The sequence below is a fragment of the Amblyraja radiata genome, chromosome 36, assembly GCF_010909765.2.
Source record: "Amblyraja radiata isolate CabotCenter1 chromosome 36, sAmbRad1.1.pri, whole genome shotgun sequence".
Lineage (NCBI taxonomy): Eukaryota > Metazoa > Chordata > Chondrichthyes > Rajiformes > Rajidae > Amblyraja > Amblyraja radiata.
This window is the reverse complement of record NC_045991.1, coordinates 19,019,550-19,045,952: the sequence shown is the minus strand read 5'-3', so window position 1 is coordinate 19,045,952 and position 26,403 is coordinate 19,019,550. Positions and strand designations below refer to the sequence as shown.

General features: G+C 47.5%; 1 protein-coding gene across 1 annotated transcript; it reads right to left on the bottom strand.

The window, feature by feature from the left end:
• Positions 1-1,190: 1,190 nt before the first annotated feature.
• Positions 1,191-26,403, bottom strand: LOC116966240 (tubulin gamma-1 chain-like). The gene is made up of 8 exons (XM_033012385.1): positions 26,218-26,403; positions 15,996-16,100; positions 14,711-14,737; positions 14,526-14,612; positions 9,815-9,964; positions 6,256-6,408; positions 2,614-2,775; positions 1,191-1,865 (listed from the first exon to the last, which is right to left on the bottom strand). The coding sequence occupies exons 1-8, from the start codon at positions 26,401-26,403 to the stop codon at positions 1,674-1,676; spliced, it is 1,062 nt and encodes a 353-aa protein (XP_032868276.1). The 3' UTR covers positions 1,191-1,673.

Below are 26,403 nucleotides of genomic sequence, written 5' to 3'. Positions count from 1 at the left end.
ATATCATGTTGTTCAAGAAGGAACTGCAGATGCTGGAAAATCGAAGGTACACAGCAATTCCCCAATATCATGTTGGGCAATTTACAGAGGAACAGTCCAATCCACTAGGTATACAAAAATGCTGGAGAAACTCAGCGGGTGCAGCAGCATCTATGGAGCGAAGGAAATAGGCAATGTTTCTGGCTGAAACCCTTCTACACACTATTCAATATTTCTGTTTGTACACTATTCACTATTTCTGTTTGTACAGAACCAGATCACTTTCCAAGTCTCATCTATCCCTGCAAAGTGCTGAGTCAGGTGGTCTGGATGAGGCTGGAGATATCTGGTGTGTATAGGATCTCAGAGAGCAGAACATGTGGCCTGCACTCCTGCTGCATCCACCCTCAAGACTGAAAAGCTGGTACGTGCCGACAATTGTGGAGCTGCCTCCCAGATTCAGCAATTTGCCCTCATGTATAACTCACCTGCTAATTGCCCACTAACTAACTCACTGGTACACTATGATGCTAAGACATTACTAAACATTAATCAGCTACATTAACTGTCCTTTAAGTAAACTTTCATTTATTGCTGCTGGACAAAGATGAAATCAAATAAGCATTAACAAATTGTGAGATACTAACTGAAATTCACGACAATAATGTATATTTTATAGGATATGCAAAAACTACCATTCAATAAAAAAACTATTTTATTAGCAACTGTTAAACAGGTCTGTTAATCGTGCATTCTACAACCTTCAGATCACGTCCCCAGCTACTACACAATACTGAAAGCACAAGCTAAACATTTCTGAAACTTTTTTCCAATCATCTTTAAAATTACCTTCATTAGTAGGTGTGAAGACATTTTAGCACTACCCGGAAACCCAAAAAATGGTGACCAAAGTAAAACACTAGCCAATGTTAGCCTAAATTAGCAGAATTGTAATTTCCTGAAGCATTTACTAATCTGAGTGCTTGGTTAAGTGAGCAGACAGGTGTTGGACATGGCAGGAGAAGCAACATCTACTGATCGAGTGATCAAGCAGGCAAATAGTTACAATAGCAGGCAATGGATGCCTTGCTCACCCACCAGTACAAGGCCAGATACTACTACTGCACAACATTTATAAAACTAATCCCATATTAAAATAAATGGTATTTACAAATTAAACTATCCAATTGTGGATTAAAATGAATGGGAAAGACTTTTACCAAAAATGCTTCATTTTACAATAAACTGTTGTGAGTGGAAGTATTTCCCGAACTGTGGGAATAGTCAATGACCTGTTACTACAAGGGTTTGACTGCACACTATATACTAACTCACTGGGGCGACTCCAGGCTCACACCAACATGACAATCAAATGTGCAGTTATGTTGCTGAATCACTGACCTGAACGAACAGTCATACAACTAAACTTTCTGATCAATGTCTCCATCACTAGTTGTCACCTGGAATCTTCCTTAAAACATGTCTAGGGAAGGAACAGGGCGGAGATATTCAGCCAAGATGTTCATTTCGCACAGGAGCCTGCAGGTCTAAGCCTGGCTATCCTGCATATTCACCATATTCCAGTTAGTCACTTCACAAAGGATAAACAGAAATGTTAATAGAGTCGACTTATCAGCATATAATGATGGAATGTGCAGCGGTAAACCCTCAGCAAGCAGCAGTCTGTGTCACTGCTACTGTGTACCCCAGGAAATGTAGTCGGGGTGAGTTGCAGCGTGATATTCATCAATTAACTGCTGGACAATCTCCCGGGAATTATCCAGTTCATCAAAACTCTCCTTAAATATGTCCTCTTTGCGAAATTGTTCTAAGAATGCTTCTCTTTTTCTGAGTTTATCATACTGTCTGCTGGTTCTTTCAAACAACTGTGGGATGAAGAGAAAACCCTTAATAATCCCATAAACTCAAACACATGTTACATTAAGGTGCAGAATGGTTTCACAGTTTTTTTTAGTGTGGAACCCTTTAATGTCAAACTCCCTTTTTAAATTCTCGGATGTTCAATATTCTTTGACCGGTATACTATGAATCAGTGTTTTCACACTGAATATTTTATACAGGGCAGGTTTCATATGGTGCTTTATAACATTCAACCAACACTTTTGTCAACAGTTCTAATCTTGTTGGCTGGAATGTACATTCAATCCGTTCATGGTCTCTTGAAACAGACATACCCAGAAAAGAACAACACGACCAAATCCCTCATTCGAGGCAGCAGGATTAGAACTCTTGTCAACATTGTTTTGAATGTATACATACATGATAAAGTACAGTATGGGGATAGGGCCTCAAAGGTTTCAAGGCCATTCCGAGTCAAGCAAGCCAGAATGGCTGATTTGTTGGGACTTTCCACCCCTGGCAGCACACTGCAAGGAATGGTGCTCTGCCAACAGCAAGTGACCAGTGAGTTCAGCCAATGCACCAGTGGGTGCAACAGCTACTATCTTGTTGAACAGAATTTGTTTATAAAGTGTTCTTTACACTCAGTCATTTATTTCACTTTTCACTGCACATCAACAATTTAATCACATAAATATAAACACTCATTGCCAGACAATAAGAGTCAAACTATTAGAACTGTCACGTGTCAACCACAAAGATATTGATACTTACTGAGGAGATGCTGGTATGATTGGCCATCATAAGCCCACTGACACGGTGAGCTGATGGCAGGTATGGAGACTTCCGTGACAATGCCACCTGAATACTGGCTGGTCCCCACGGTAAGAAGTTGGCCAATCTTCGCTCTCGTATTCTTTGCAGACTTTTATGGACCTATATAAAGAACGTGGCTTAGAGTGAAAACATAGAAACATAGAAAATAGGTGCAGGAGTAGGTCATTCGGCCCTTCGAGCCTGCACCGCCATTCGATATGATCATGGCTGATCATCCAACTCAGTATCCTGTACCTGCCTTCTCTCCATACCCCCTGATCCCTTTAGCCACAAGGGCCACATGTAAATCCCTCTTAAATATAGCCAATGAACTGGCCTCAACTACCTTCTGTGGCAGAGAATTCCACAGATTCACCACTCTCTGTAAAAAAATATTTTCTAATCTCGGTCCTAAAAGACTTCCGTCTTATCCTTAAACTGTGACCCCTAGTTCTGGACTTCCCCAACATCGGGAATAATCATCCTGCATCTAGCCTGTCCAACCCCTTAAGAATTTTGTAAGTTTCTATAAGATCCCTCCTCAATCTTCTAAATTCTAGCGTGTACAAGCCAAGTCTATCCAGTCTTTCTTCATATGAAAGTCCTGCCATCCCAGGAATCAGTCTGGTGAACCTTCTCTGTACTCCCTCTATGGCAAGAATGGGTCACAACATCGGAGGCTTGGATTGCCTCAGCGCAGAGGGAGAGCAAGGAGGGAAGAGACAATTACTTTGGGACTTTAAACTGTGTTGTGTGTTTGTAATTTATTCTATGTTATGACTGCAGGCTAAACCATTTTGTTGCACTGAAAAGTGCAATGACAATAAATTGAATCCAATCAATGTCTTTCCTCAGATTAGGAGACCAAAACTGTACGCAATACTCCAGGTGTGGTCTCACCAAGACCCTGTACAACTGCAGTAGAACCTCCCTACTCTTATACTCAAATCCTTTTGCTATGAATGTTAACATACCATTTGCTTTCTTCACTGCCTGCCGCACCTGCATGCCTACTTTCAATGACTGGTGTACCATGACATCCAGGTATCGTTGCATCTCCCCTTTTCCTAATCGGCCACCATTCAGATAATAGTCTACTTTCCTGTTTTTGCTACCAAAGTGGATAACCTCACATTCATCTACATTATACTGCATCTGCCATGCATTTGCCCAATCACCCACCCTATCCAAGTCACCTTGCAGCCTCCTAGCATCCTCCTCACAGCTAACACTGCCCCCCAGCTTCGTGTCATCCTTTTGCATCTGTTGAAGAAGGGTCTCGACTCGAATCTTCGCCCATTCCTACTCTCCAGAGATGCTGATTCACCCGCTGAGTTACTCCAGCATTTTGTGTCCTCCTTCAATTTAAACCAGTATCTGCAGTTCTTTCTTACGCCCTTTTCTTTAGATTGCTCTTACTTAGTGACAAGCAATTACAGTGCAGTAAATACCAGACACGAGACGATGAGAAACATCTTGTTGCTGTTAGTTGATGATTATTGCCTAGGCATCAGAAAAAATTCCTACTCTTTTCTACAGATGTTTTTACCTCTACATATAAGGAAACTAATTGATCACCACTACCTCAATATCAATATCAGTTGTATTCGTCACTTGCACATAAAGTGCAAATGAAATTAATTTGCCAACAGCAGTACAATTAAAAAAAGAACACACAAAAACGCAATAAAAAATTTAACACAAACATCCACCACAGCATTCATCACTGTGGTGGAAGGCATAACATTTGGCCGGTCCTCCTCCATTTCCCCCCAGTGGTCGGTACCTCAACCCCCGCAGCCATCGCTGCGGGCGTCCAGAGGTTTAGACAAGTTAAAGTCCAGATAAAGTCCAGGTAAGGCCTGAATCGGTGCTTCCCCACCGGAGACAGCGGCTTCAGGTTGGTGTAGGCCGCAGGCTAGCGGTCGAAGATTTAAAGTCCCCGCCGTGCTGCAGCCAGAAGCACCGCAGACCGCAGGACCGGCGGTCAGAGGTCCTCTCCAGGGATCCCCGGCGAGGGACACCGCTGCTGATGGTAAGTCCCCACCGCGCTCGCGGTAGAGGTAGGCCGCGGGCCGGCGGTCGGAGCTTCTTCTCCTCCCGGGTCCCCAACTAGGGATCCCAGGCTGCGGACGGCCCGCCAGCTGGAGCTCCACAGACCACGGCTTCAGGCTGCCGCAGGCCAGTAAACGGAGCGCTCCCCTCTGACAAGCCCCGGTGAGGGCTCGCCCGATCCTCGACGAGAGTCAGCGCTGCGCCCGCCGCTGAAGCCACGGGCACGTCTCCGGGAAAGGCCGCACTGATCCTCGATGTTAGGCCACGGGGGAGGCGACATGGAAAAAGTCGCCTCTCCGTGGAGGAGGGGACAAAAATGGTTTCCCCCTTACCCCCCCCCCCCCACACAAGACACACAGAGATACACCAAAAACACACATTAGGACACACTAAAAAATAAAAAAACGTTGAAAAAACCAACACGTTGCTGGCAGGGCTGCCGGCTTGCAGCGCCCCCACCGACCTTGAAACTGTTCCTAATTGTGAACCAGTATCGCCACTCTGACAGCCCAGGAATCGGTCAGCACTAAAAGGTGCACTGACCCCCACCCTGATCGACTACCCCAGGTAACATCCCGGTGAATCTCCTCTGCACCCTCATATAATGTGGTGATCAGAACTAATCAGATCTCAGCTGGAGTACTGGATGTAAAATCAGAGCATCACCTCCTGACGTATATAATGCCCTGACTGATGAAGGGCAGTATCCCATATGCATTCCTATTGACATCGCTCACCTGCATCTCAGGTCTCCGTGTTCCTCAGTACCCCCAAGACCTATTAATGGTATGTGTCCTAACCTCGTTAGTGCTCCCAAATTGCATCACCATATTAATTTGTATTAAACACTATCTGCCATTTTCAGCCCATGTCATCGCCATCGATATCTCACGACTAGCTTTCACACCTTCAATAACTCAATAACCAGTCTTCATGTCATCTGTGAACCGATGAAGGCAAGCATAACAATGCCTTCTTTACCACTCTAGCCTCTCATGGTGCCACTTTTGGTGCGGGGGTTATGGATTTGGGTCCAGAGATCCCTGCACGTCAATGTTATTAAAGGTGTTGCCATTATCTGTATTCTTTTCTTTTACATTCAACCAACTTGCTTGCAAAAAATGATGATACACACAAAATGCTGGCAGTTAGGCTGCATCTCTGGAGAAAAGGAATAGGTGACGTTTCAAATTGAGACCCTTCATCAGACCTTGCTTGGAGTAAACTGTATCTGCCATTTCTTTGCACATTTCAGTAACTGATCCTACTTTCATTTACCTGGTAACAGCCTTTCTCAATCAATCAAGTTCCTGTCTAATACCATCAAAATCAGCCTTTCACCAATTTAGATTTAATATATTAGTGCACCCTCTTTCCACAACTATTTTTAAATTAATAGAATTATGGTCACAGCTCTCAAAGTGTACCCCCACTGATATTTCAGTCATTTGCCAAGAGGAGGTTGAGTGTTGCCTTTATGGATGTGGAGAGTATCCATACTCATCCTTTCCTTAATGTGGTTCTAACCTGAATCTATATTCTTACCTGAGTAGGGACCACTTCTCCTTGGATAATGTTGAGGATGGCAATGTAACAGTGGTTAGTTTGCCTGTCTCTGCCAGTGGACACCATCACATTCTTTGGTTGCAACAGTCTTCGCATGACATCCAGGACTGTAGTTTTACGTATACTTGCCACCTGAGGACAAAAGATGCGCTAGTTTTAAAAATTAGAGAGTTGTAATTATCTATCCCTCCCTTTGAACAAAAGTAGCATAGAATCAGTGAACAGAATTAGAGCCAAAACTAACTAGATTCTCATTAAATAAGGCAAACATATCTGGTATTGGTTTTTGATGGTTTATCATTGTCATGTACAGTGCCCTCCATAATGTTTGGGACAAAGACCCATCATTTATTTATTTGCCTCTGTACACCACAATTTGAGATTTGTAATAGTAAAAAATCACATGATTAAAATGCATATTGTCAGATTTTATTAAAAGACCATTTTTATACATTTTGGTTTCACCATGTAGAAATTACAGCTGAGTTTAAACATAGTCCCCCCATTTCAGGGCACCATAATGTTTGGGACATAAGGCTTCACAGGTGTTTGTAATTACCCAGGTGTGTTTAAATGCCTCCTTAAAGCAGGTAGAGAGCTCTCAGCACCGAGTCTTTCCTCCAGTCTTTCCATCACATTTGGAAACTTTTATTACTGTTTATCAACATGAGGACCAAAGTTGTACCACTGAAAGTCAAATAACCCATTATAAGACTGAGAAACAAGATGACAACTGTTAGAGACATCAAGCAAACCTTAGGCTTACCAAAATCAACTGTTTAAAACATCATTAAGAAGAAAGAGAACACTGGTGAGCTCACTAATCGCAAAGGGACTGGCAGGCCAAGGAAGACCTCCACAGCTAATGACAGATTAATTCTCTATATAATTAAGAAAAATCCCCAAACACCTGTCCGACAGATCAGAACCACTCTTCAGGAGTCAGGTGTGGATTTATCAATGACCACTGTCCGCAGAAGACTTCGTGAACAGAAAGACAGAGGCTACACTGCAAGATGAAACCACTGGTTAGCCACAAAAATAGGATGGCCATGTTACAGTTTGCCAAGAAGTACTTAAAAGAGCAACTACCGTTCTGGAAAAAGGTCTTGTGGACAGATGAGACGAAGATTAACTTATCAGAGAGATGGCAAGAATGAAGTATGGAGGAGAGAAGGAACTGCCCAAGATCCAAAGCATAACACCTCATCTGTGAAACACGGTGGTGGGGGTGTTATGGCCTGGGAAAACTGGCTGCTGAAGGTACTGGCTCACTTATCTTCATTGATGATACAACTGCTGATGGTAGTAGCATAATGAATTCTGAAGTGTATAGACACATCCTATCTGCTCATGTTCAAACAAATGCCTCAAAACTCATTGGGCGACGGTTCATTCTACAGCAAGACAATGATCTCGAACATACTGCTAAAGTATCAAAGGAATTTTTCAAAGCTAAAAAATGGTCAATTCTTGAGTGGCCGTCAATCACCCGATCTGAACCCAATTGAGCATGCCTTTTATATGCTGAAGAGAAAACTGAAGGGTACTAGCCCCCAAAACAAGCATGAGCTAAAGATGGCTGCAATACAGGCCTGGCAGAGCATCACCAGAGAAGACACCTAGCAACTGGTGATGTCCATGTATCGCAGACTTCAAGCAGTCATTGCATGCAAAGGATATGCAACAAAATACTAAACATGACTACTTTCATTTACATGACACTGCTGTGTCCCAAACATTATGGTGCCCTGAAATGGGGGGACTATGTATAAACACTGCTGTAATTTCTATATGGTGAAACCAAAATGTATAAAAATGGCCTTTATTAAAATCTGACAATGTGCACTTAAACCACATGTGATTTTTTCAATTACAAATCTCAAATTGTGGAGTATAGGGGCAAATAAATAAATGATGGGTCTTTATCCCAAACATTATTAGGAAAAGGGGAGATGGAAAAGTAGGCATGCAGGTGCAGCAGGCAGGGAAGAAAGCGAATGGTATGTTAGCATTCATAGCAAAAGGATTTGAGTATAGGAACAGGGAGGTTCTACTGCAGTTGTACAGGGTCTTGGTGAGACCACACCTGGAGTATTGCGTACAGTTTTGGTCTCCAAATCTGATTAAGGACATTATTGCCATAGAGGGAGTACAGAGAAGGTTCACCAGACTGATTCCTGGGATGTCAGGGCTTTCATATGAAGAAAGACTGGATAGACTCAGCTTATACTCGTTAGAATTTAGGAGATTGAGGGGGGATCTTATAGAAACTTACAAAATTCTTAAGGGGTTGGACAGGCTAGATGCAGGAAGATTGTTCCCGATGTTGGGGAAGTCCAGGACAAGGGGTCACAGCTTAAGGATAAGGGGGAAATCCTTTAAGACCGAGATGAGAAAAAAAAATTTCACACAGAGAGTGGCGAATCTCTGGAACTCTCTGCCACAGAAGGTAGTTGAGGCCAGTTCATTTAGTTGAGGCCAGTTGATTGGCTATATTTAAGAGGGAGTTAGATGTGGCCCTTGTGGCTAAAGGGATCAGGGGGTATGGAGAGAAGGCAGGTACGGGATACTGAGTTGGATGATCAGCCATGATCATATTGAATGGCGGTGCAGGCTCGAAGGGCCGAATGGCCTACTCCTGCACCTATTTTCTATGTATCTATGTATTATGGAGGGCACGGTATATTGAGATACAGTGGACTGCTATGTTTGCGCACTATCTGATCAAGTCATATTAGTACTAGCAAGACATAAACAAGGACAACAGGCAACACAAATACCAGAGTACATGCATTAAGGTGTTAGAGTTACAATGAAATGTCCAAGGTCCACAATGAGATAGGTTGGAAGATCAGTACTGCACCCTATCTTATGGGAGGACCATTCACTAGTCTGATATTGTCATAGCTTACACGGTTACCATTTGCTATCAGGATTGCTTGAACATAACCTATATAAATGCATGCACAAGCCCCTCAGACCACCATCTTAATCAGAAGTAGGATGAGCACAGAAATAGTCCAGCTCAGTGGCACAGCTGGTAAAACAGCTGCCTCGCAGCACTAGTGATTCAAGGTCGATCCTGACCTCGGGTGCTGTCTGTGTGGAGTTTGCATGTTCTCATCGGTTTAAGATGAAGGGGGAAAGATTTTATAGGAATCTGAGGGGTCACTTTTTCACACAAAAGGTAGGTGTATGGAACAAGCTTCTGGAGGAGGTAGTTGAGACAGGGATTATCGCTATGTTTAAGATGCAATTAGACAGGCACATGGACAGGACAGGTTTAGAGGGACGTGGGCTAAACGCAGGCAAGTGGGACTAGTGTAGATGGGACACATTGGTTTGTGTGGGCAAGTTGGGCCAAAGGGCTTGTTTCCACACTGTATGATTCTACGACTCTAAACCAGTGATCTTCTCAGAATAGTGGAGCACATTGGCCCTCGAAGATACAAACCACTACAATGTTTCATGACAAACAAATTAATTGTTGTTACATCAAAACATAATTTAAGACATAACATGAATCACCACGTACTGATTGATCTGTCGTAAGCGGAGTATAGCCAATCATGAGAAAATGAAGCCTTGGAGTGGGAATAAGGGAAGCAATCAGTCCAATTAGATCGTTATTCATATAGCCTGGGTACCGGAGTGTGGTGGTACTTGCAGACATGATTGTGGACACCTATGAAAACAAATCACAAAACAAAGTCATATTGCAGCTAAAATCAATATATCCTCTATCATTAAAACTCATCAACACACCAGGTGAGTAAACCTAAACAGAAGCTGATCAAAGCTTTGGTGCTGGGAAGCAATAAATGGAAGCATAATTTATCAGTACAAACCCAAGAAAAGAATTAGCTTGGTTTTGGTTTTGGTTTTGGCCAGAAACGTCGCCTATTTCCTTCGCTCCATAGATGCTGCTGCACCCGCTGAGTTTCCCCAGCAATTTTGTGTACCAAAAGAATTAGCTTGATCAGATCAAGGCTGCAAGATAATTCCAGCTGCCCATAAAACTGCATTTCAACATTAGATTACCCTCCATGAGAGCCCCTTCCCCGAGCTGTGCTTCCCACATTATAATGCCAAAGAACTAATGTGTTAGCCATGCTTCCGATTAACCATATAACCATATAACAATTACAGCACGGAAACAGGCTATCTCGGCCGTACAAGTTCGCGCCGAACAATTTTTTTTTTTCCCCTTAGTCCCACCTGCCTGCACTCATACCATAACCCTCCATTCCCTTCTCATCCATATGCCTATCCAATTTATTCTTAAATGATACCAACGAACCTGCCGCCACCACTTCCACTGGAAGCTCATTCCACACCGCTACCACTCTCTGAGTAAAGAAGTTCCCCCTCATGTTACCCCTAAACTTCTGTCCCTTAATTCTGAAGTCATGTCCTCTTGTTTGAATCTTCCCTATTCTCAAAGGGAAAAGCTTGATCACATCAACTCTGTCTATCCCTCTCATCATTTTAAAGACCTCTATCAAGTCCCCACTTAACCTTCTGCGCTCCAGAGAATAAAGACCTAACTTATTCAACCTATCTCTGTAACTTAGTTGTTGAAACCCAGGCAACATTCTAGTAAATCTCCTCTGTACTCTCTCTATTTTGTTGACATCCTTCCTATAATTGGGCGACCAAAAATGTACACCATACTCCAGATTTGGTCTCACCAATGCCTTGTACAATTTTAACATTACATCCCAGCTTCTATACTCAATGCTCTGATTTATAAAGGCTAGCATACCAAAAGCTTTCTTTACCACCCTATCTATATGAGATTCCACCTTCAAGGAACTATGCACGGTTATTCCCAGATCCCTCTGTTCAACTGTATTCTTCAATTCCCTACCATTTATCATGTACGTCCTATTTTGATTTGTCCTGCCAAGGTGTAACACCTCACATTTATCAGCATTAAACTCCATCTGCCATCTTTCAGCCCATTTTTCCAAATGGCCTAAATCACTCTGTAGACTTTGGAAATCCTCTTCATTATCCACAACACCCCCTATCTTGGTATCATCTGCATACTTACTAATCCAATTTACCACCCCTTCATCCAGATCATTGATGTACATGACAAACAACAAAGGACCCAACACAGATCCCTGAGGCACCCCACTAGTCACCTGCCTCCAACCCAACAAACAGCCATCCACCATTACCCTCTGGCTTCTCCCATTCAGCCACTGCTGAATCCATCTTGCTATTCCTGCATTTATACGCAACAGTTTAACCTTCTTAACCAACCTTCCATGAGGAACCTTGTCAAAGGCCTTACTAAAGTCCATATAGACAACATCCACTGCTTTACCCTCGTCAATTACCCTAGTAACCTCTTCAAAAAATTCAAGTAGATTAGTCAAACATGACCTTCCAGGCACAAATCCATGTTGACTGTTCCTAATCAGTCCCTGTTTATCCAGATGCTTATATATATTATCTTTAAGTATCGTTGCCATTAATTTGCCCACCACTGAAGTCAAACTAACAGGTCTATAATTGCTAGGTTTACTCTTAGAACCCTTTTTAAACAATGGAACAACATGCGCAGTACGCCAATCCTCGGGGACTATTCCCGTTTCTAATGACATTTGAAATATTTCTGTCATAGCCCCGGCTATTTCTACACTAACTTCCCTCAATGTCCTAGGGAATATCCTGTCAGGACCTGGAGACTTATCCACTTTTATATTTTTCAAAAGTGTCAGTACTTCTTTTACTTTGAAACTCATAGTATCCATAACTACTCTACTCGTTTCCCTTACCTCACATAATTCAATATCCTTCTCCTTGGTGAATACCGAAGAAAATAAATTGTTCAATATCTCCCCCATCTCTTTTGGCTCTGCAGATAGCTGCCCACTCTGTTTCTCCAATGGACCAATTTTATCCCTCGTTATCCTTTTGCTATTAATATAGCTGTAGAAACCCTTTGGATTTACTTTCACCTGCCAAAGCAACCTCATATCTTCTTTTAGCTTTTCTAATTTCTTTCTTAAGATTCTTTTTACATTCCTTATACTCCACAAGCACCTCATTTACTTCATGCTGCCTATAATTATTGTAGATCTCCCTCTTTTTCCGAACAAGATGTCCAATTTCCCTTGAAAACCAGGGCTCTTTCCAATTTTTACTGTTTCCTTTCAACCGAACAGGAACATAAAGATTCTGTACTCTTAAAATTTCCCCTTTAAATGTCCACCATTTCTCTTCTACATCTTTCCCATAAATCAAAATGTCCCAGTCCACTCCTTTTAAATCATCTCGCATCTCATCAAAGTTAGCCTTTCTCCAATCAAAAATCTCAACCCTAGGTCCAGTTCTGACCTTCTCCATAATTATATTGAAACTAATGGTATTGTGATCACTGGACCCGAAGTGCTCCCCAACGCATACCTCCGCCACCTGTCCCGTCTCATTTCCTAACAGGAGGTCCAGCACTGCCCCTCCTCTAGTAGGTACCTCTATGTATTGCTGCAAAAAACTATCCTGCACACATTTTACAAACTCCAAACCATCCAGCCCATTTACAGAATGTGTTTCCCAGTCTATGTGTGGAAAGTTGAAATCTCCCACAATCACTACCTTGTGCTTACTACTAATATCTGCTATCTCCTTACATATTTGCTCTTCCAATTCTCGTTCCCCATTTGGCGGTCTATAATACACCCCTATAAGTGTTGCTACACCTTTCCCACTTCTCAGTTCCACCCAAATAGCCTCCCTAGATGAGCCCTCCAATCTATCCTTCCAAAGCACTGCTGTAATATCTTCCCTGACTAGCAATGCAACACCACCACCTCTTGCCCCTCCAATTCTATCACACCTGAAGCAACGAAATCCTGGAATATTTAGTTTCCAATCACAGCCCTCCTGCAACCATGTTTCACTGATCGCCACAACTTCATACTTCCAGGTGTCTATCCAGACTCTAAGCTCATCCACCTTTCTTACAATGCTCCTAGCATTAAAATATGCACATTTAAGAAACCCCCCGTCTCTTCTTCTCTGTTTATTTCCTTTTTTTTCTTTCTCCTCTTGTGTCCGAGTGCTTCCCTTTTCTGCTTCCTGCCTCCCATTCTGTCTACTAGCTTTCTCTATTTGAGTCCCTCGCCCCAACCATTCTAGTTTAAAGTCTCCCCAGTGACCTTTGCAAATTTCCCCGCCAGGATGTTGGTCCCCCTCGGGTTCAAGTGCAACCCATCCTTTCTGTACAGGTCCCACCTTCCCCAAAAGAAGTCCCAATGATCCAGAAACTTGAATCCCTGCCCTCTGCACCAGTCTTTCAGCCACGCATTTATCCTCCGATTACTTTTTCTTCTGACCCAAAAGGCCAGCAGCCGAAACGTTAAGCTGGAAAAGTCGGTGGGTGGCAGCATTAACAATAGCAATAGACAATAGACAATAGGTGCAGGAGTAAGCCATTCATTTGGCTCTTCGAGCCAGCATCGCCTGTCATGGAGGGACATTGTATAAACACAGCTGTAATTTCTACATGGTGAAAATGTATAAAAATACCCTTTAATAAAATCTGACAATGCGCACTTTAACCACACTTGATTTTTTCTATTACAAATCTCAAATTGTGGAGTACAGAGGCAAATAAATAAATGATGGGTCTTTGTCCCAAACATTTTGGAGGGCACTATATGTGTGTATATATGTATATATGTGTGTGTGCATGTATTTGTGATCATGTGTACGTATACACACACTGAACTTTTTTTTCTCTCGTTTATTATATTGTTTAGTGTGCTATGTTTATATATTCTGTTGTGCTGCAGCAAGTATGAATGTCATTGTTCTATCTGGGACATAATGACTATTCAGGACTGGGGGGAAGTGGCAGACAGTGCAAGGGCTGCAGTACCACCAAAGGTCACGGCGTGCTACATTGTAAGAGATGGTGACTTTTGATGCTGCAAATGAAAGGGACAAATCAGAGCAGTGTGAGTATGCTACCTGGCTCACTGAGTTAATGCAGCATTTTGTTTTTCTTTGGTATAAATCAGCACATGTAGTTTACTTGTTATGACACGAGGAATCATGTGTCTGCCGGAATAACATGAATGAGTTCCTATAGTCAGTTTTGATATTTAAATGAACATCCTGCCCCGATTAAATTATTTTTGCACCACCTCTTCTTTTTTCTTCAGTTAACCTCCCAAATCTATGTCCAATAAGCAATTCTTTGTAGATCTCTGATCTAGTTATTTACTTACCAACTGGTTGATCTGAGAAAAGGAAGGGTTCTGAATATGAAGCCTGTCTGTTGCAATCCGGTTTAGTGCTGTGTTGTCAAGAACAACCTTTGAAAACACAAAACAGCAGCTCAGAGCTCAGTTCAAAACAGCAAACCATTCCACAGCTTGCCACAAGTTGAAACATTCCACTTGAAGTTACTCACCACACAGTCTGCATTTTGAGTTAGTCTCTGTAGATGACATGTGCATGTGCCTTTAACATAGTGACCTCACCACTACTAACCACTCCCCATATCAGAAGTATAAATGTAACCTCCCCACCCATTGATCTCTCTCTAGCTCCTGTGACAGACCACGTACAGCTAGGGCAGCAACGTTTGTGTATTACCAATAAATAGTAGTAAAGACAACAGTGTGTTATCGAGAATCTTTACATGGTGTCAGAAGTGGGATTCGAACCCACGCCTCCATTTGGACTCAGCACCCCGATGTTGAACCTGTGATCCGCCCGCCGCCCCGCGTCTCCTTCGCCATGAAGGACAAGGTGGAATCGACGCTGCTTGACATGGTCACCTTGGGCATCCTCAAAGAGGTGAGCGATCCCACCCGGTGGGTCTCCACCATGGTTGTTGCCGCGAAAAAGGACAAAAGTGAAATTCGCATTTGCATCAACCCCAAGGACCTGAACCTTGCGATCAAACGCCCGCACTACCCAATGTGAACAGTAGAGGACACCAAGAGCTCTTTCTGGCAGATACCGCTGGACGAGCGATCCTCCTACCTGACTACCATCAGCAACGCCAGCCGCTTCTGACAACGGCAGCCAGTTCACCAGTGCCGAGTTCCGGGGTTTCGCTGCCTGCTGGAATTTCCGACATTACACCAGCAGTCCAGAGTACCCACAGAGTAACGGCCTGGCGGAGCGCGCTGTCCGCAGTGCCAAGGACTTGCTGGAGCATTGCAGACTGTCCGAATCCGATTTTTACCTGGCCCTCCTCAATCTTCGTAACATCTCCCGCGACACTGCCCTGGGCTCGCCAGCACAGCGGCTGATGTCTCGCACCACGAGACCTCCACTCCCTGTGACTCAGCGGTCCCTCGTACCCTCTGCCCTCCAGCCAGCTGCTGTCCAGGAGCGCATTGCACACAAGCACGAAGTGCAAAAGCGCTCCCACGACCAGTCCTGCCGTCTCCTACCGCGTCTGTTCCCCGGCCAAGTCGTCCGGATGCAGTCCCCCTCCGGTCCCTCCAAGCTTGACACCGTTGTCGGTGATGCTGGCTCGCCACGGTCCTACCTGGTAGACCACGACGGTACCATCTACCGGCGGACCCGCCAACATCTGCGGCTTGTCAACGAGCCCCCACCGCCGCCTGCCGACCCTTTCTCCCCTCCCTTGTCCGCCACGCTGCCTGCCGCCCCACGCATGCCTCGGTCCCTGCCCTCTCAGCTCTTCCAGCCTCACTCGCCACCAGCCAGCCCTAGCTCGCCTGCCCGTCCACCCGCCGCTGCGCCTGCGTCCCCTCCTCTGGCTCCGCCGGCTCTTTCTCCTCCGGGTTCCCCGGTTCCGTCCACCGCTCCGGCTCCTGCTCTTTCTGCAGAGGGAGGAGATGGCGAGCTGCGTACCCGATCCGGCCGACTGGTTAAGCCGCCTGTCCGCTATGGTGAATTTGCTTAGCTGTTTGCTCCTCTGTTTGTTTAACTGTTTGCTTACCTGCTCGTAGCGCATGAGACGTGGTCGCCCCGTCACTACTGTATTGCTTTGTTTCCAAGGGGAAGGATGTAGATTACATGTGCATGTGCCTTTAACATAGTGACCTCACCACTACTAACCACTCCCCATATCAGAAGTATAAATGTAACCTCCCCACCCATTGATCTCTCTCTAGCTCCTGTGACAGACCACGTACAGCTAGGGCAGCAACGTTTGTGTATTACCAATAAATAGTAGTAAAGACAACAGTGTGTTATCGAGACTCTTTACAGTCTCTTCAGTGTTAACAGCGAATTATAAGACTGCACAACGACATCACTCATCTCATCTTGATTAGGGAACACAGAGTAAGTCTGAACCAACTTCTTTGGGTACCTTCAGAGATATAATGTGAATAGGTTTGCAATTTAGAACAGTCAGACTTTCAAATTCTGATAAAAGCTTTGGTTTTCCTCCCTAAACATTTGTAGAGAATGAGATACTCAAATAAAGTACTATTAGTGAAAAATTAGTCTTATCGAAAAATAAATGTGGTTCACGTGATAAATGTGCGAGACCCGTCGATCTACATTGCAGCGTTTTGATGGCGGCAGCGATGGAGAGAGAGGATGTATTAGTCGTTATCTTTCCAAATTTCATAGAAGCTGCAGACTGGAAGGCAACTGCTGTAAATTCAATATTTTATAAAAGGGAGAATTAAAAAAGAGAACTACGGGCCAGTTAACCTGACTTCAATAACATGGAAAAGGCTATAATTTATTATTAATGAAGTAGTAGAAGGGCATTTAAAATAACAACAACAAAACTGGGCTTGGTTAATATGTATTTATGAAAAGGAAATTATGCTTGCAAAGCTGCTACATTTTGTGTGTGTCACTATCAGCATAAGGGCATTTAATTAGTGTGCTGTATTCAAACTATCAGAAAGCAGATTAATCTCTGGAATTATAAAACAAGGGATTATCTAACTGGTATGTATGATATTTTAAAAGAGCTCATAGTCTACACTTGAGGTAGAGTATTTGGGAATGATGACAGGAGAGATTTTTTCAAACAAGGCTGTGAAATCCTCTGTTCCAAGGACTGCAGATGATAATTTGTTTATACAATTCATAGTAGAATTAAGGAATGTTGTGAAAGGGGAGAGTGGAATTGATAGGGAGGTTAAATCATGTTGCAGATAAGCAGCATGGAGACAGTCCCTTCAAGCCAACTCATCCTATTGTCCAAGGTGCCTTCCTGAGCTGCCGGCTGCCTTTCTTCCTTTTGATTCGTTCCATCGTGTGATGTCACAATGCCCAATGCTCGCAGATGTCCAATCGGAATGGATCTATTTACATGAACGGCTGCCGGCCGCCTTTCTTCCTTTGATTTACTGCAACTCCGAAACCAGACGCAGAATCGCCGACATCTTTTCCATTTCGGGAGAGATTTCACTTTTCTTTCTAAGTATCCGCTCCTCATTACATTTCGTCGCGTTTAAGTACACGTTTTTAATCAAATCCTCCCCCCCAATATTTCAAAAATAAACTGGCTTCTCACCCATAGAAGCAGCACCAGCCCCAGCCCCTGGTGAACGTTCCATCGTGTGATGTCACAATGCCTGATGCTCACATATGTCCAATCGGAATGGATTCATTTACATATGCCTTTGCAGGAGGCCCAGCCCATGGTGAACGTTCCATTGTGTGATGTCACAATGCCCAATGTTCAAAGGCATTGTTGCCATAGAGGGAGTACAGAGAAGGTTCACCAGACTGATTCCTGGGATGTCAGGACTTTCATATGAATAAAGACTGGATAGACTCGGCTTGTACTCGCTAGATTTTAGAAGATTGAGCGGGGATCTTATAGAAACTTACAAAATTCTTAAGGGGTTGGACAGGCTAAATGCAGGAAGATTGTTCCAGATGTTGGGGAAGTCCAGTACAAAGGGTCACAGTTTAAGGATAAGGGGTAAATCTTTTAGGACCGAGATGAGAAAAACATTTTTCACACAGAGAATGGTGAATCTCTGGAATTCACTGGCACAGAAGGTAGTTGAGGCCAGTTCATTGGCTATATTTAAGAGGGAGTTAGATGTGGCCCTTGTGGCTAAAGGGATAAGAGGGTATGGAGAGAAGGCAGGTACAGGATACTGAGTTGGATGATCAGCCATGATCATATTGAATGATGGCGCTGGCTCAAAGGGCCGAATGGCCTACTCCTGCACTTAATTTCTATGTTTCCCTCTCCTCACCACGCTCCCTCTCCCACCCATCCTTCTCTCCCCCACCCCCCTTCCCTCTCTACCCCACCCCCTTCCCTCTCTCCCCCCGCCCCCTTCCCTTCTATCCCTCTTCCACCACTCCCCCTACCCCTCCCTCTCCACTCTTCCACTTCTCTCCCCTTACGCCACCCCTCTCCCTCCCCCACCCCTCTCTTCCCCTCCCTTCCCCTCTCAACCCCACCCCTTCCTCCTACCCCTGTTCCTCTTCAACCACTCCCCCGTCCCTCTTCCACCACTCCCGCTACCCCTCTACCCCTACCTCCCTCCCCACTCTTCCACTTCTCTCCCCCTTCTCTCCTCCCCCTCCCCCTCTCCTCACCCCTCTCCCTCTCCCATCCCTCTCTCCCCCACCCCTTCCCTCTCTACCCCACCCCCTTCCCTCTCTCTCCCCGCCCCCTTCCCCCTATCCCTCTGTCCCTCTTCCATCACTCCCCCTACCCCTCTCCTCCTCCCTCCCCACTCTACCACTTCTCTCCCCCCTTCCCCCTCCACTCTCCCTCCCCACTCTTTCCCCTCTCTCCCCCCACCCCTCTCCCCCTCCCTCCCTCTTCCCCCCTCTTCCCCCCCTCCCCCACATCTCTCTCCCCATCCCCCTCTCTCACCCCCTACCCCGCTCTCCTTTCTCTCCCAAATCGGTCCCGTTTCCTCACCCCTCTTCTCACCCCCCCTCCACCCACCTGTGTGTTTGGGGGGTGGTTAAGGTTAGTGTGAAGCCGCAACTCCCCCCTCCCCCCCCCCCCCCCCCCCAACGCTGTTGGGGAAACAGACCCAATGGGTCTGCACTTGGTCTAGTTAGCTTTAAAATAGTTGTGGATAAAGGGAGGGTGGGCCCCGCAAGTTAAAATTCTAAATTGGGACTAGTGTAACTTTGATGGTATAAGATAGGAACATTCTCAAGTTGATTGGACAATAGACAATAGGTACAGTGGTAGGCCAGTTGGCCCTTCGGGCCAGCACCGCCATTCAATGTGATCATGGCTGATCATCCCCAATCAGTACCCTGTTCCTGCCTTCTCCCCATATCCCCTGACTCCGCTATTTTTAAGCAGAGAATTCCACAGACTCACCACTCTCTGTGAGAAAAAGTGTTTCTTTGGCTCCGTTCTAAATTGCTTACTCCTTATTCTTAAACTGTGGCCCCTGGTTCTGGACTCCCCCAATATCGGGAACATATTTCCTGCCTGTAGCGTGTCCAAACCCTTAATAATCTATATGTTTCAATGAGAACACCTCTCCTCCTTCTAAAGTCCAGAGTGTATAAGCCCAGCTGCTCCATTCTCTCAGCATATGGCAGTCCCGCCATCCCGGGAATTAATCTTGTAAACCTACGGTGTACTCGCACATTAGCAAGAATGTCCTTCCTCAAATTAGGGGACCAAAACTGCACACAATACTCCAGGTGTGGTCTCACTAGGACTCTTTACAACTGCAGAAGAACCTCTTTGCTCCTATATTCGATTCCTCTTGTTATAAAGGCCAATACGCCATTTGTTTTCTTCACTGCCTGCTGTACCTGCATGCTTACTTCCATAGACTGATGTATAAGGACCCCCAGATCCCGTTGTACTTCCCCTTTTCCCAACTTGATGCCATTTTGATAGTAATCTGCCTTCCTGTTTTTGCTACCAAAGTGGATAACCTCACATTTATCTGCATTAAACTTCATCTGCCATGCATCTGCCCACTCCCCCAACCTGTCGAAGTCACCCTGCATTCTCATAGCATCCTCCTCACAGATCAAACTGCCACCCAGCTTTGTGTCATCTGCAAATTTGCTAATGTTACTTTGAATCCCTTCCTACAAGTCATTGATGTATATTGTAAATTGCTGCGGTCCCAGCACTGAGCCTTGCGGTACCCCACTAGTCACTGCCGGCCATTCTGAAAGAGATCCGTTAATCCCTACTCTTTGTTTCTCTTGGAGTAGTTTGTTTGCAGGCAAAGGAACATCCGGAAAATGGGATGCTTTTAAAAATGTGATGGCATGAGCTCAGAGCATGCATGTTCCAATTCGAGCAAAGGGCAAGACAGGTGGGAGTAAGGAAGCCTGCATGATCAGAGAAATTGAGCCTCTGGTCTGGAAAAAGGCGGCATAGAACTTACAGGCTTCTGAGAAGATTCGGGAAAAACAGGATGGCAAAAAATATGGAAATAATATTAAGGAAAATCCAGTTAACTTTTATGTACATTAAGATAAAGAGGGTAAATAGAGAGTGAATAGGGTCCTCCAGAAACCAAAATGTTTATCTCTGTGTGATGCAGGAAATGGGCAAGATCCTCGATTAGGACAAGTCTGTAATATGGTCGAAGAGGTGCTGGATGTCCCAAGGTAATTGAATTCGGTAATTCGGCATGGGTGAGGTACCGCAAGATTGGAGGTGGCTAATGTTGTGCCTCTATTTAAGAAGGGCTGCAAGGAAAAACCTTGGAACTATAGACCAGTAAGCCTAACATCTGTGGTAGGTAAATTGTAGATAGCAAAGATAGTTCCCAAAATTTACAATAGGATCTTGATCAGCTGGGTAATTCAGTTGAGGAATGGTTAATGGAATTTAATGCAGATAAGTGCAAGGCATTGCATTTTAGAAAGTCAAACCATGGTAGCATCTTCACAGTGAATGACAAGGCCCTGGGGAGTGTTGTCGAGCAGAGGGATATTGAAAGTGCAGATGCACAGTTCCCTGAAAGTGGCCTCACAGATAGATCTTGTGGTCAAGAAGCCTTTAGGCACATTAGCCTTCATCAGTCAAAGATTTGAGTATAAAAGATAGAATGTTATGTTAACAGTTGTACAAGATGTTGGCCAGGCCAAATTTGAAGTATTGTGTTCAGTTTTGGTCAGCCTGTTAGGGAAGGATATCGTTAAGCTGGAAAGAATGCAAAGAAGATCGATGAGAATATTGCCAGGACACGAGGGCCTGAGCTCTTGGGGCAGTCGAGCAGGCTAGGGCTTTATTCCTTTGAGCTTAAGGGGTTGGACAGGCTAGATGCAGGAAGATTGCTCCCGATGTTGGGGAAGTCCAGGACAAGGGGTCACAGCTTAAGGATAAGGGGGAAATCCTTTAAAACCGAGATGAGAAGAACTTTTTTCACACAGAGAGTGGTGAATCTCTGGAACTCCCTGCCACAGAGGGTAGTCGAGGCCAGTTCATTGGCTATATTTAAGAGGGAGTTAGATGTGGCCCTTGTGACTAAGGGGATCAGAGGGTATGGAGAGAAGGCAGGTACGGGATACTGAGTTGGATGATCAGCCATGATCATATTGAATGGCGGTGCAGGCTCGAAGGGCCGAATGGCCTACTCCTGCACCTAATTTCTATGTTTCTATGTTTCTATGAGCTCAGGAGGCTAAGGGTTGATCACATGAAGTTGTAGATATTATCGTCCATATAGTCTGAGCATTTGACAGCACTGGGCCTCTATTCGCCGGAGTTTAGAAAGTTGAGGGGGGACCTCATTGAAACTTACAGAATCCTGAAAGGCATAAATAGAGTGGATGTGGAAAGGATGTTTCCACCAGTTGGAAAGGTTAGGACCAGCGGTTATAGTCACAGAATTAAAGGGCACTTGTTTAGATACGAGGTGAGGAGGAACTTCTTTAGTCAGAGGGTAGTTAATCTGTGGAACTCATTGCCACAGAGGGCTGTGGAGGCTGCCAGTGGTTATTTTTAAGGCAGAGAGAGACAAATCCTTGATTAGAACAGGTGTCAAGGTTTATAGGGTGAAGGCAGGATAATGGAATTAGGAGGCAGAGATCAGCCATGATTGAATGGCGGAGTGGTCTCAATGGGCCAAATGGTCTAATTCTACTCGTGTAACGTGAACGTTTACCCTAAGAAGGGAAATCAGGAACAAGAGGACTTAAGTTTAATGTGAAAGGGAAAAGATTGAATAGAAATCTGAGGGCAGCATTTTCACACAGAGGGTAGGTAAATAGAACAAGCTGCTCGAGGAGGTAGTTTAAGCTTCGATCGCCCAGACGGCCTCGACCACGGGATAATAAAGAGGAAGAAGTTTAAACTTTATTGCCTTCCATTATAGTGAGGAGAGTGGGAAATCCGCTGTGGTGGATGTTCATGTTAATTTTTATGTAGCTGTGTGTCTTGTTGCTTTTTTTTAGTATGGCTGTATGGTAATATGAGTTTCACTGGACCTTAATTGGTACATCTGACCATAAACAGGCCTTTGAACATTGAAAAGACATTTGGACAGGTACTTGGATAGGAAAGGCTTCCAGGGATATGGGCCACATACAGGCAGGTGGAACTAGCATAGATAGGAAATCTGGTCTGTACAGGCTAGTTGGGCAGAAGAGCCTGTTTCCATGCAGTATGACTGTAGGTCTGATTAGAGATAGCCAGTAAGCAGGGCAGTTTATATGGACTTCAGAACGCATACTGTCGTTGTGTCCTTGGGCAAGACACTTCACCCACCTTTGCCTGCGTGTGAATGTGTGTGAGTGATTGGTGGTGGTCGGAGGGGCCGTAGGCGCTGATTAGCAGCCACGCTTCCGTCAGTCTGCCCCAAGGCAGCTGTGGCTACAGAAGTAGCTCACCTCCACCGAGTGTGATTGAGGAGTGAATGAATAATGCGATGTAAAGCGCCTTGAGTATCTAGAAAGGCGCTATATAAACCCATCCATTATTATTATTATTGACAAGTTGCCATATGGTAGGCTAGTGTGGAAGGTTAGATCACATGGAATCCAAGACAAGCTACACAATTGGATTCAAGATTGGCTTGGAGGAAGGAGTCAGTGGGTAGTTTTGGTGCACAGTTTTTCTCATTGGAGGCCTGTGACCAGTGGAGTGATCCAGATGCCGGTGCTGTGTCCACTGTTGTTTGTTAGCTACATTAACAATGTGGATGACAGTGTTGTTAACATTGTTAGTGAATTTGTAGACTATGGTAATAACACCATAATTGTTCAGTCACATTCAGGGAGAGCATGGTGACACTGGAATTCTCCACCCTGGAGGTTAGATTGTTGGTGATAGAGGCCATAGATCAGTTTTTCAAAGATAGGGAATGGAAAGCTGCATGCAGTTGGCACAGAAGAAGAGTTGTGGTGTGGAGTAAATTGGCCATGGTCATATTAAATTACAGTGTGATGAGACAGGAGGCCTACTCTTACTCTTGTCCCTTTTGTGTTATGGTTTAAAGGGGCAGAGTGCTTTGGGATGTGATTCTAGAGCAGAGGGTCTCAGTAGCCAGGTCTGGAGGAGATAAGGGAGGAGGTGAGATTTTAATGAGTAAGGCAAAACAAAATATACACCCCCTTCCAGTCCCAGGTCCCTCTCTCACCTCAGCCTTCCTTGCATTTGTTGCTCAAAGATTCCATGTGGCCTTACACAGACCTTGCCTCTGTCTCTGACATGTAGAGCCCAGTGTTTTCAGTCCATCTGCCAACTGTAACAAATTTGACATCAGTCAGGGGTACGACAGGGAAATAAAATTTCACTGTTAGAACTTTATTGGATGTTGGAATAAAATGGAGTCATGCAGCACCGCAAGTCAGCATTAATTTTCCCTCTCACATTCCCCTCTTGTGATTTTATAAACCTACATAAGGTCATCCCCTTAGCTCCTTTGCTCCATGGAAATCAATCCCAGCCTCTGCTTCTCACTCAAACTCTGGTAATCAATGGTAATCAATGTTGCATCTTTTCCAGTTTACTGACACCCTTCCTGTAGCAGGGTGACCACAACTGGACATATCCCAGCAGGTGCGGTCTCCTCGAGGTCTTGTACACTCAGACAGGACGCTGCAGAGTGAACCAGACATAGATGACCTCTTGGGCTGTTTGCACCCCCTGGCCTGGCTCCGTCTCCCAGCTCCAACCCCCTCCATGTCTCCCTCCTGCCTATGTCCCCCTCCCCAGTTCAAATCCCCTTCCTCCTCTGCGTCTGCCTCACGTGTCCTCAACACTCACCATCCCCTCTGCCCCTCCCCACGATCCTGTACCCATCCCCCTGCCCCCATCCTTGCTCTCTCCTCTTCCCCCTCCATGCTTCCCTGCCCCAGACCCCCCTCCCCTCCTGCCCCACTATCCCTCCCTCCCACCCGGCCTGTCCGCCCGCCCGCCTGCACCCCTCACTGCCCATCCTCCTTCCACCCACTCACCGCTCCCTCCCTCCCTCCTCATCTGCACCCCCTCACCCCACAACCTTCCCCATCCCCCTCTCACCCCACACCCCCCCCTCACCCCCCCCACACCCCACATCCCCCCCACACCCCACATCCCCCCACACCCCACATCCCCCACACCCCACATCCCCCCCACACCCCACATCCCCCCCACATCCCCCCCACACCCCACACCCCACATCCCCCCCACACCCCACATCCCCCCCCCCACACCCCACACCCCACACCCCACATCCCCCCCACACCCCACATCCCCCCCACACCCCACATCCCCCCACCCCACATCCCCCCCACACCCACCATCCCCCCCCACACCCCCACCCCACCCCACACCCCACATCCCCCCCACACCCCACATCCCCCCCCACACCCCACACCCCACAACCCCCCCACCTCCCCCCCACCCAACCCCCCCCCCCCCCCCCCCCCCCCCCCCCCCCCCCCCCCCCCCCCCCCCCCCCCCCCCCCCCCCCCCCCCCCCCCCCCCCCCCCCCCCCCCCCCCCCCCCCCCCCCCCCCCCCCCCCCCCCCCCCCCCCCCCCCCCCACCCCCCCACCCCCCCCCCCCCCCCCCCCCCCCCCCCCCCCCCCCCCCCCCCCCCCCCCCCCCCCCCCCCCCCCCCCCCCCCCCCACCCCCCCCCCCCCCCCCCCCCCCCCCCCCCCCCCCCCCCCCCCCCCCCCCCCCACCCCCCCCCCCCCCCCCCCCCCCCCCCCCCCCCCCCCCCCCCCCCCCCCCCCCCCCCCCCCCCCCCCCCCCCCCCCCCCCCACCCCCCCCCCCCCCCCCCCCCCCCCCCCCCCCCCCCCCCCCCCCCCCCCCCCCCCCCCCCCCCCCCCCCCCCCCCCCCCCCCCCCCCCCCCCCCCCCCCCCCCCCCCCCCCCCACCCCCCCCCCACCCCCCCCCCCCCCCCCCCCCCCCCCCCCCCCCCCCCCCCCCCCCCCCCCCCACCCCCCCCCCCACCCCCCCCCCCCCACACCCCCCCCCCCCCCCCCTCCCCCCCCCCACCCCCTCCCCCCCCCACCCCCCCCCCGCCCCCACCCCCTCCCCCCCCCCACCCCCCCCCCCCCCCCCCCCCCCCCCACCCCCCCCACCCCCCCCCCCCTCCCCCCCCCCCCCCCCCCCTCCCCACCCCCCCCCCCCCGCCCCCCACCCCCCCACATCCCCCCCCCCCCCCCCCCCCCCCCCCCCCCACCCCCCCCCCTCCCCCCCCCCGACACCCCCCAGCCCCCCCCCCCCACCCCGCCCCCCCCCCCCCCCCCTACCCCCCCCCCCCCCCCCCCCCCCCTCCCCCCCCCCCCCCCACCCCCCCCTCCCCCCCCCCCACCCCCCACCCCCCCCCCCCCACACCCCCCCACCCCCACATCCCCCCCACACCCCACATCCCCCCCACACCCCACATCCCCCCCACACCCCCATTACCCCCCCTCCCCTTCCCTCACATCCCCAACACCCAACCTGTCCCCACCCACCTGAAGCGTCTCCGGACCCTCCTCTCCTTCCTCTCCCCCATCCTCCACTCTCTCTCTCTCTCTCTCTCTCTGCATCATCCACGCGGAGCTCGCGCTCTCCATCAAACATCACACAGCAGATCGGCGTCTCCATGACGGCATCACGTAGGGCGGAGTTCGCGCTCCACCTGACGGCGTGACGTAGGGCGGGGCTTGCGCTCCACCTGACCAAAGATGACCTGACGGCATGACGTAGGACGGGGCTCGCGCTCCACCAGACGGCATGACGTAGGGCGGGGCTCGCGTTCCACCTGACGGCAT

Excerpts from the sequence above, each read along its gene's own strand:
- LOC116966240 (XM_033012385.1), bottom strand. The coding sequence starts at position 26,403 with ATGCCGTCAGGTGGAACGCGAGCCCCGCCCTACGTCATGCCGTCTGGT. Across the intron at positions 16,101-26,217 it reads CATGGAGACGCCGATCTGCT|AAAGAGCAGGAGCCGGAGCG; the intron begins GTGTGATGTTTG and ends CTCCCTCTGCAG. Across the intron at positions 1,866-2,613 it reads ATCATACCAGCATCTCCTCA|TTGTTTGAAAGAACCAGCAG; the intron begins GTAAGTATCAAT and ends TTCATCCCACAG.